An 11,887-nucleotide genomic window follows, 5' to 3' on the forward strand; every position below is an offset into this window, starting at 1 on the left:
ATCCTCCACTGTCTCCATCATCTCCAGTGACAGTGAATTTGAACTCTAGTGGTTATAGAAATACTTTTTTGTTCTCTGAGAGCTGCTGATTCCTCTGCTTCTGGGTTTTACTGACTCCTGGTTTACCTGAGATTGAACTTACCTGAGTGATACTTTACAGTTTTTAACCTAATCTCCATCTGCCACATTGGGAGAGTACTGTTGATCACCTCAGATTTTATTTTCATGGAGTGAAGTGTTTATTTTAATCACAACTCACTTATAGTAGCAGTCAGTTTGGAAGTTGTTGTTTTTATTTTTATTTTTTGTAGAAAACAATATCAATTACCAAAAGTAGACAAATGCTCAGCCAAGATTCCTAAAGGTTTACTAATCAGGAGTTTATCCCCTGGCTCTCACAGTGGATACTGAAGCACTGCTGCAGAGATATGAGTACATTTGGCCATTAGAACATTAGTGAGGGCTGATACTAATGTTGGATGATTAGTTCTGGATCACAAACAACACTCCAGCTTCACCCAAATGTACTGATTAGAGCTCTGTCACTCCAGAGAACCCAGTTCAACTGTCAATACTCAGGGCTTTATATCTGTCTAGCTCACACTTAGCGATGGGCATGGTGACCATGGACATTGGGCTCATGTGCAGCTGCTCCAGAGCATCCCAATAATACCCATGTTTTTCTCTGGGGATAAAACAAACTGTAAATGTGCGTCTACAATGGAAGAATCTCCAAGAACTTTATTTGACACATTATACATGGCTACTCAATTTTTGACCTTTAGTGTTCATATAAATGAAACTTAATGAAAGAAAAGTGTACACTAATATTGGTAGAGTTTCTCCCAATTTAAATTCAAAGGGTTGCAGTGGATTGTGCTTAATAAGTTTCACCAAAGTGTGTTTGTAGGATGTAACGTGGTGTGATGTATTTGTGGAGGAAGCGTTTGCAGGTGACAAAATGACAGAAAAGGTATATCCTCCAGTCGTCAGCGAAGGTGCAAGGCTATGAGCGCACAAGTGTGATTAATAGAGTAAAGGGACACGGTCAGTCTGCCTACGATAGACTTAGTGCCTGTTGAAGTCAGACGTCAAGTGCATCAAGGAGAAGGCGATGAAAATAGAATATGGACTGACTTACCCACAATTACCAGTTCTTTGTTTACTTCTGTTCTTCTTTGTTTTGTTGTTATTTGCGTATGTTGAGAGTAGGAATGAATTCCATTTGACAATAAATGTAAGCATTGTTTTATTGGTAAAAGATAAAGGATGAATGTTGCCAGTTTCACTAAAAAAAAAACAAGATCAGGGCCAAATTTTATCATCGTGCGTGCTTCTCTGGTGTTACGATACACTTTATATTTATTTATTATTTAGGGGTGTTTTTCAGCACTTTGTTTAAAAGCTGATATTTATTTAATTACAGTGTTTGGTTATAAACAAGTGCTTGCATTTATGTGTATATCTTAAATATTACGTGTGTGTACAAAGTAAAGAGTTTGAATGAATAAAAATTATTATTATTATTATTTGAACAATAGATTTTTATTTGTATATTATTTAACAATTATTTTTTTCTTTTATTTTTCCATAAGGAGCACTTATATACATACATTTTTGTTCTAGATATTATTACATATCTATTTCTCATACTCATTCTTTTAATAATTAAACAAACAATTAAACAGTACTTACTGTGACTTTAAGACTTGTTTATGTAAATGAGCTCTGATTTGAATCACTTCATTCATTCATTATCTGTAAGCGCTTATCCAGTTCAGGGTCACAGTGGGTCCAGAGCCTACCTGGAATCATTGGGCGCAAGGCAGGAATACACCCTGGAGGGGCCGCCAGTCCTTCACAGGGCAACACACACACACTCACATATTCACTCACACCTATGGACATTTAAAGGTCACAAATCCACCTACCAACGTGTGTTTTTGGACTGTGGGAGGAAACCAGAGCACCCAGAGGAAACCCACACAGACACAGGGAGAACACACCACACTCCTCACAGACAGTCACCTGGAGGAAACCCACGCAGACACAGGGAGAACACACCACACTCCTCACAGACAGTCACCCGGAGGAAACCCACGCAGACACAGAGAGAACACATCACACTCCTCACAGACAGTCACCCGGAGGAAACCCACGCAGACACAGGGAGAACACACCACGCTCCTCACAGACAGTCACCCGGAGCGGGACTTGAACTCACAACCTCAAGGTCCCTGGAGCTATGTGACTGCGACACCACCTGCTGCTCCACCGTGCCGCCCCCTGAATCACTTCATATTAGTCTTTATTTAAAATAAATAAAGAAAGAAAAAACAAATGAAACATGTTGGTCAGAGTGAATCGAAGGAACTAAACTGCTGTAGGCTGAATGTGTTAATCTTAGTTACAGCACAAAAACAATGAATTCAAGATAAACTTAGTTTCTATGAATTAATAGGACTGAGAACATTGTGAAATTCATTCATAATCCAGTTCAGGGTCACGTTGGGTCCAGATCCTACCCATAATCACTGGGCGCAGGGCAGGAACACACCCTGTAGGGGGCACCAGTCCATCGCAGGGTGACAAACACACACACACCTTTAGACACTTTTGAGTAACCAGTCCACCAACATATGTTTCCAAACCAGAGCATCCGGAAGAATAGCACAGAGAGAAAACACCAAATTTCTCACAGACAATATTTACATATTTAATTATAACTTAAACTGAGGACGATTCTTCTCAATATGGGCCATTTCTAAGGTATTAAAAAAGAATCTGTGATGTATATAAGCTGCAGTCAGGGTTGATTATCATAACTATAACTAGTATTTATATGTACTTTTATTTTTTTAAAAACCTGCAGACAGAGAGGGCAGTGTTTGGGGCAGTTTCTCTTTAATGCCCTCCCTGTGAGTAATCAGTAGCCATATTGCCCTGAGCTTATATAACACACTGTGACAGTAATTCCCAAGAAGGGTCAGTGAGGGGTCACTGGTCACAACAAAGCTCCAGCTACAGCAGAGAAATACACCACAGTTACTGTAAAAGGCTGAACGCCTCTGGACAGATATAAATGTTTGGAAGATTTAAATGTAAATAGGTGATTAATTTTAGAGTATGTTTTCTATTAATTTGCCAAATAATCTTGAGCAAAAACCAAATCGTTTTCAGCACACACACAGACAGAGGCACACACACACACTTTTATAAATGTGAAAGCCTCCACTGATTCAGAGGTTTTTGGTGAATGTAAATTAGAGCTACTGTGGTGGTGGGGCTGTTAATCTGAATTTAAGAGCTTTGAGAAAGGGAAAATAAAATTTACTTCTGGATAATGTTCATAAACACTATCTATCGCCATCGAAGCACGCTCTTCTGTGAAGCTTCAGTTAGAAATTCAGAAAACACATTGACATGAAGTACAGTGTACAATATGTTTGGTGTTTCAGATCTATACGAGGGTAAAACGCAGCTGTCCAGACAGTACGGTATCTGTTGAGCTTGTGATAGCGGGAGTGAACCACTAGAGGGCGGTAGAGGGCTTTATTTCCCCAAAGACTAATGCAAACTGAGCGGACGAGTGCCATTTTACAGCCACAAATTGGTTAAAATTGTAAAAGCTCTATTTATTCTGTTTGAGGATTATTTTCATGTTTGTTAAATCTGTGGTATTTTTAGATTAACATGTTGGTTTCAGATGACTGACATGGTTTAGTTTTAGATTGTGTTTATAACAGTTCTCCTGCTGAAACAACATACTACTTGACTAAAATCTGCTGGTGTAAATATATTTTTTTGTAAAACTTTTGAATATGATTAGCCTACACAGCTGTACTTATATATCAGACTTTCCCCTAACGCCGGCCGTATATGGTGCAATTCCGCTCTCTCTCTTCGCCAATCGCAGTGGGTAAAAAAATAAAATGTAAGTTCACGCCTTAGTAGGGCATTTAAACATCAGTCTTGCAAAAAAATCACATATCTAAATAATATTTAAGTGTCTCTAACAGTGTTGTAACTCTTTGTGTGCAAAACTGCATGTAGAACACAACACATTTCCATTTCGCAACAGATATTTCCCTCAGTGTAAAAGTTAGCTTAGCGGTTAGCTTCCTTTTCTCTGAGGGGAAAATCTACCGCCATTTTAATCCTTACATGTAGAGTACGGATACCAACACAGGACAAACATAATCTCATTGTGAACCTCTCAAAACCACTGGATGTGGTAGTAACTGTCTCGTTTGACTGTCACAAGCAGGGGAGGTGGCCGAAGTTAGGGGGCGCTAGTAATCTTAGCAGTATTGGCACCTACTTAAACAAAAGCGTTTTTATCTAAAAACATATTTTCTTTCAAAGTCAAACAGGTCTTGGACATTAATCTACACACATATGACTCCTGAAAAATGTTGATTTGAGTGAGTAAAGTACTTCTATTTATTTACAGTTAGCTAAGATTTCAAATATTGTATTTACAAGTGGCCGGAACTAGGGGTACATACGCAACACAAAAAATAAAATGCATGGAAATGGAAAAATGACAAAACTGTGGAGGATATGACGTAAAGGTAGGGTAGGTCCTTTTGCTATATTTCTTAAAATACTTATTTTCATAGCAACGTGACAATATAAATAAAATTATTAATTTTGTATATAAGGCACAGAACTGTAAAAAACAGTAATTTTGTTTAAACCAAAATACAGACAGAAAAAATAAATTATTGAGAAAAAAAAAGAAAGAAGAAGCTACGCGGTTGATCTCTCTCTCTCTCTCTCTCTCTCTCTCTCTCTCTCTCTCTCTCTCTCTCATCTCACACACACACACACATCTCTGTAAAATATCACCAGCAAACATTTTTCTACCATCATGTGTGAGAGAGAGAGAGAGAAAGAGAGAGAGGGAGAATGGGGATCAGGTTTCCAGTTCAGTTGAGTACACACATATACCTCACAGAACAACATTGGTTAACATAACGGAGCAGCTACCAAGTCAGCATTCTTAGTGGCAAATGTGGGCTAGAGTGTTTTAAAGCCCTGGCTGTGGACAGTGGAGCAAATGATCTATGTTCTTTGAAACTTGGAGATGAGTTGGTGTGGTGTTTGTGATCCAAAATTAATCATCCTTCATCAGTATCTGACCTGACTAATGCTATTGTTGTTGCCATCAGAGGCTCACAGCATGTTCTGTCATCTAGCGTAAAGCCTCCAATGAAGAATTATCTGGTGGGAAGAACTTTTCAGTGCTCTCTGTGCATTCATTATTTACATAGAGTAACAATATGTTTATTACATCATCTTTAATAGATTTTAAACAGATTTGAAGAAGATCTCAGTAGAGAAGAATAGTTCAGCTGTTTAAGTCTCAAATGTCTTGGATGTTGGACATTAACATAGTTACTCAGAGTCCAAGGTAAACGTGCGTTTTTTCCACTAAATTTGCCAAACCCTCTTGGAATGTCACTCCCTCAGTTTCCACAACCACAAAGAGGCTGGATCTAAGAAGAAAAAATCCACACTTCCTGTTAACACACCAGGACACTTCCCTGTTCGGATCGTTTTAGATACAAATGATCATGTTTTATTTGTCTTATCCACGTCTGGGTTTTTGTAAAAAGCATGTCACAAATGTTTGGTCATGTCCAAGGATGTCCTGCTCAAATTACGTGTTTTATTAATTTTTTAATTAACACATAACTGTACAAGGGACATGTTTAGTGCGTAGGTAAAATTTCGAAACAACACAAACATGAAATTCAATGATATGACCTGATTATCAGTATCAGAGCCAACAACTGTATAAACATGCTTTTTTTGTCAGTGTACATCTTACAATGAATGAATTCCTCCCACAGTCCAAAAACACACGTTGGTAGGTGGTTTGGCGAGTCAAAAGTGTCCGTGTGTGTGAGTGAATGTGTGTGTGTGTGTCTGTGTTGCCCTGTGAAGGACTGGCGCCCCCTCCAGGGTGTATTCCCGCCTTGCGCCCAATGATTCCAGGTAGGGTTACAGATAAAGAATGAATGAATGAATGGTACTGTCTATATAACTCTTGTTTTATTGTTTTTCTCAGAAATCTCTGTCAATCGTGAAAACAATGCACATATCAATGTGAGCAGGGAAAAGGTGTGGTATTTGCTATGGACACACCTTTTGTTCCTATTTCCACGCTTTGCTTTATGTTAGTTTTAGTCAGAAGGCTCAAATCAAATCCCAAAATGTTTAGTGTAAACAACAATCATAACCTCAGGACCAGTTTTACTGATCATGAAAAAAATGATGACAGGGAAAGTTTAAAAATAATTTTTAATGATCATTAAAGATAAACTTTACTGCATTGACCAGAAAAGACATACCAAACTAAACAAGAACAAAATCTGTCTGTCTCTCACACACATTTCGTAGTGCATCTGTTGCTCTGCATATATTTTTAGCCCAATTTAACCCTGTTCTTCATTGGTCAGGAACACCACAAAAATGGTATGATTTGGGTGGTGGATCATTCTCAGTGCTGCAGTGACACTGATATGGGGCTGGTGTGTTATTGTGTGTTGTGTTGGTACGAGGTGATCAGACACAGCAGTGCTGCTGGAGTTTTTAATGTCCTCTGTGACAGTGCTGGCCTGAGAATTGTTCACCAAAAACATCCAGCCAACCGTGCCCTTTTGCACCTGATGTAGGACCACAGAATGGCCAACACAAACTGCAGCAACGGACCAGAGCTATTGTCTCTGACTTTATATCTACAAGGTGGTCCAGTGAGGTAGGTGTGAGTGGACAGAGAGTGGGCACAGTGTTTAACAACTTTGATCCAGCACAGAGCCTGTCTCACTGCACTGAGAATGACTAACCACCCAAATCCTGTTCTGTAATTATGCGCCAGTAGGGTTGGTGAAGCTGATTAAATGGACAATAAATGTAGAAAAAAAGGCACACTTAATGCTATGGCTGATCATTGTATATCCTTTTCTACCACAACATTTGTCTGGGACGATATCCGAACTTTATCCGAGTGTTTTCTGGCATTTTCCACTTCACTGAAGCTCCTCAGAAAAGGCGTACACTCCATTATAAAGTGACTGAACGTTTTGTTCTCTTCTGATATGCCAGTAAATCTCCAGAAATGTGCTCTAAGAGCTGAGCTCCACCAGACTGGAGGTCAGGGGTCCAAATAAAAATTCTGGGGACCCTGCTGCTATACCCTCTGGGGTCCTCTGTGACGGTGAAAAATCGTCCTCTGAACTGGAAATGATGGATTCCCCTTTACCATCCAGAATCTGTCTGCTTTCACTGAAAGAGAATTTAAACAACACACTTCAGTGTAGAATTCAGATTTATTTACAGAAAACCAATAACAAATCTCACTAAAGAATGACATTACATGATATTAGTATAGAACAAAAACAAACTATAGTTAGCATGTATTAGAAATCTAATATTAGGTAAATTATCTATCTACCTTATTTCTCTCCCTCTCATTCTCTCTCTCTCTCTCTCTCTCTCTCTCTCTCTCTCCATTAACACACAACAGAAAGTGTGATATATAAGTTAAAGTGTCCATCCATCCTTTATCTGTAAGCACTTATCCAGTTCAGGGTCGCGGTGGGTCCAGAGCCTACCTGGAATCAATGGGCGCAAGGCAGGAATATACCCTGGAGGGGGTGCCAGTCCTTCACAGGGCAACACACACTCACACATTCACTTACACACACCTACGGTCACTTTTGAGTCGCCAATCAACCTACCAACATGTGTTTTTAGACTGTGGGAGGAAACCCACGCGGACACGGGGAGAACACACCACACTCCTCACAGACAGTCACCCGGAGGAAACCCACGCAGACACAGGGAGAACACACCACACTCCTCACAGACAATCACCCGGAGGAAACCCACACAGACACAGGGAGAACACCTCCTTATGTGAAATCTTTAAAATTCTATAAACTTTTGCCTCTGTCCTAAGTTTGTTGGATTTTTTTGGAGGCATCAAAAACTATATATATATATATATATATATATATATATATATATATTTTTTTTTTTTTACATAAAATTACAATCAAGATGATGGATAAACACACTGGAAATAGTTTGCTTTTGTATTTTTTTTTTTTTTTCAGTTTTTCAAATACAACATTGATGAGTTTAATTAAAAAACACTTTTTTTTTATAAAAGTCTTCATATGTGTCTTCAAAATTTGCTAGCTCTTTGGTCCCTGAAACAGGTCATTAACTGAGATGAGGATGTTATTCTATTTCTGCTCTATTATATATAATATTGATTTATTTTTGCTGTAAATGGAACTGACACTAATTGCTAGAGAACACTAACATTATTAATGTAAGCACAGACCAAACATGCTAAATCTAAACAACTCAATTTGCAAATGAATTCAGTGAATAAAAACTTACAGAGAAGTTTAACTTCAGCCATGAACAAACTAATTTTCTTCCCCCTCAAATATACCATTCCACCTTAAAATACGCAGAGCTTCTGAACATAAACAAACCAGAAAACAGTGTTTCTCTTTTCAAAACCAAAACTGTAGATGTTGCTTTTATATAAAATCTCTAGAAAATTAACAAAACAGATATTTAATTGAATTTTATAAAATTTCTCAACTTTTCCAAAAATGTGATGTGTATATATAAGTAGCTGCCTTTAGAGTGAAGTATTATATGTGCTATTCAATTTACCTGGGAGGTCGGACGCCAGAGCTGGGAATGATGTTTCACCCAAGTTGACTGCGTTCAAGTTAAGCATTCAGAAAACCCTATGCCCTTGTTAACTTGTTGCCATTTAGAATTGTTAGCGATACCCGTTAACAGCGCATTTTGTAATATTTTAGTCCAAAAACCATGGAAATCCACATATAACAGTGTGTAAAACTTATTTTATGAGGCACAAAATAGATAGAAACACTAATAAACTGCATAATACTACTGCTTTTACACACTAACTATGTGCAGGCAGCCATCTTGGATTCTGACCTCAGGATTGTTGAGTCTCTCCTGACTTTCCGAGTACAAAATCTGATTTGAAATTTCCTGCTTGGAACTCTTACATCTGAGTTCAAATGCAACATAGAAATAGTGTGTCTCTGAGGTTATATATAGCAGAGGAGTCAGTGAATCAGAAGATTGGAGTTATGGGTGGAGCTATAGCTACAGTATCTATTGAGTGAAGTTGATGTTGGATCAGTGTTGCTGTAGTGAAGTTACTGCTGACACTACAGTGATTGTAATGTTGGAGTATTACAGTAAATTGCTGTACAGAAATACTGTTTATTAACAGAACAATACCTACTTTGGTAACTGGATTGTCAGCTGTTAAATGTTACTGAACAGTTTTTTTTACAGTGTAGAGTGAAACAAATTAATGCAGGTAAAATGAATGAGGTGAACTACCTGTGTTTGGCGCTGGCTGCACGATCCCTTTGTCTCCGGTTCTTGAACCAGTTACTGACCTGTGTGGCACTGAGTCCTGTGGCATGTGCCAGTTCTCTCTTGTCTCTCGGAGAGGGGTAGGGACTGCGCTTGTACCACTCTCTGAGCACACACCGGCTCTTCTCTTTAAAGCAGTAGCTTGTCTCCTCTCCATCCCAGATGGTGCGTGGCAGTGGGAATTTCCGGCGCACACGGTATTTCCCCACAGCGCCCAGTGGTCGCCCTCGCAACCGTTCGGCCTCAGCGTAGTGAGCGCGCAGCCACAGCTGTTGGAGGCGAGCATGGCTTGCCACTGAGAACTCTCGGCTCTCCAGGATCTGGTAGAGCTCACGAAAGTCACCGTGGTGAAAGGCCACTGCAGCTTTGGCCTGCAGAACCGACTCATCCCTGTGGAGGTGTGCGCACAATGGCAGTGACCACAGGAAGTGCCCAAGCCGCTCCAGATCACCCCCCTGCTGCAGGGCCTCGCACACACATGCCACCTGCTCTGGAGTGAAGTGGAAGGAAGTAGACTCCGACATTACAAGCCTTTGAAACGCACGCTACTGAGAATCCAAAAATCAGGACCTTCCTTAAAGAAATCCAGAGAGAAGAGTGTGAGTTATTGCTCATTTCCGCTGACGCCATGCAGTTTTCAGAATCCAGTAAGAATTATTAGTATTATTTACTTACCAGCATTAATTAACATCAAAAAACAACTTTTTTGAAGACCATGGTATGACAGTGGGCAGTGTCCAGTAAATCCAGACAGCAGTGTATGTCTTTAAAAATTCCAGAGCAGAGTTTCAAACAGTGTGAAGGACAGTTGCTGTGTTAAAATGATGTAGTTAACTAAAACTTGACAGAAATGGAGATACTTGATTCTTAAACAGTGATGATATGTCAAGCCACTAAAGCTAAGGCTAATTATTGAATACATTTTACACATCTTATTACACAGTAATTGCTGAAAATCTAAAAGATATAGTATATCAATCCCCCATTAAATATTAAAGCTAATTAATTATTGTACCATGAATTATGTATTAAATAAAAAAAACTAAAATCCAAAGGAAATCAAGGGTCTGATTCTCACTGAAGTCTGGAGTTAGTTAAGATATTATTAAGACTTTTAATTGTATAACTACTGTAAATTACAGAGTACAAACTGTACTGATAAAGTAAAAAAATAAATATAACGCATACAAATGTGTTCAAATACAGCTTTAAAGATCAAATATCCATTATTAAAAAGGTTTAACCCAGTCACTACTTTGTAATTTTGAGGATCAAAAGCAGTCATATGCTTAGATCTCGATAACCATTATCTACTATTAAAGTTTTCAATAACAACCTGAATTATACAGTAAATATGCAAGAATGCAATTTGCAAATATGAAATAAAAGCTGTAAAAGTTAATATAGTGATGTGCTATCTATCTTTTTTAAGTTAAAGGATTATTAACCGTTTACAAAGCTTTAATAAAATAATGTAAGATATATCAACTTCTTAAACTACAGGCTTATTTAAGTTATTGAGATTCAGCTTAATACAACAGCAGTTGTCATGAATAACACCGTTATTAAATAGTAACCACTCTATGAAACTAACCTGTTACTGTGCAGTCTGGCGTTTTTTTGGTTTAAAGGGAAAGTCCTTCCTCTGAACAAAGGAGTGTGTGATATTGACTCTGCTCCTCTGTCTGGCCCTCTGAGTGTGTTAAAGTCAGAACAGAACCGAGAGACTTCCACTTCTTAGAGGGCGGAGACACACACACACACACACACACACACACACACACACACACACACACACAGATACATGAAAACAGACATACACACACACACACAGCGACAGAGAGAAAGAGAGCGGACTGAAAGAGAAAGAAAATTGTGTAAATGTTCAGTGTGGTTTTCCCTGAGAAATAAACAATGTCAGAATGAGTGAGTAATCTTTTTTTTAAATAACTCATAACATGTTTATGAAATACACTTATTGACCCTGAAAAATTATCCAAAATGAAAGGGTAGAGTTCTGTCTGTAGCTCAGCTGCAGATAAATGGTAACGTTATTATCTAAGCACTGAGCCCTGACTTTACTGAGATCTCCACTAGAACTCAATAAGAGACACCGGTGAGGTTCCTGAGTTCGTCATCACAAGATAAATATCTGAGAAGCAGGAGATTTCAGGTAATGTCTACTCCATCTGATTTCATTTCTGCTACATAAACATAGCACAAAAAGTAAGAAGATTAGTGTTTGTAGATTATTTCTTTGTTGTGACAATGCTTCTGGCAATAAATCTGTTACCGTTGAAAAGCCTGTTAATGTCTCTTTTAAATGGTGCCACATTTGTAAGGAACATGCATTTGTGGGATGAGCAGTGGAGATGAACAGCTTATTGTGTGATGGTGTGGGGCGGCATCTCCTTCACTGGAAAAACGAGGCTCATCA

At 38.6% G+C, this 11,887-nt stretch overlaps 1 protein-coding gene across 1 annotated transcript; it reads right to left on the bottom strand.

The window, feature by feature from the left end:
- Positions 1–9,410: 9,410 nt before the first annotated feature.
- LOC136705785 (homeobox protein six1-like) lies at positions 9,411–11,144 on the bottom strand. The gene is made up of 2 exons (XM_066679544.1): positions 11,045–11,144; positions 9,411–10,024 (listed from the first exon to the last, which is right to left on the bottom strand). Exon 2 carries the CDS (start codon positions 9,972–9,974, stop codon positions 9,411–9,413), a length of 564 nt encoding a protein of 187 aa, XP_066535641.1. The 5' UTR covers positions 9,975–10,024; positions 11,045–11,144.
- Between the last annotated feature and the right edge of the window lie 743 nt (positions 11,145–11,887).

The sequence above is a fragment of the Hoplias malabaricus genome, chromosome 8 (assembly GCF_029633855.1).
Source record: "Hoplias malabaricus isolate fHopMal1 chromosome 8, fHopMal1.hap1, whole genome shotgun sequence".
Lineage (NCBI taxonomy): Eukaryota > Metazoa > Chordata > Actinopteri > Characiformes > Erythrinidae > Hoplias > Hoplias malabaricus.

Excerpts from the sequence above, each read along its gene's own strand:
- LOC136705785 (XM_066679544.1), bottom strand. The coding sequence starts at position 9,974 with ATGTCGGAGTCTACTTCCTTCCACTTCACTCCAGAGCAGGTGGCATGT.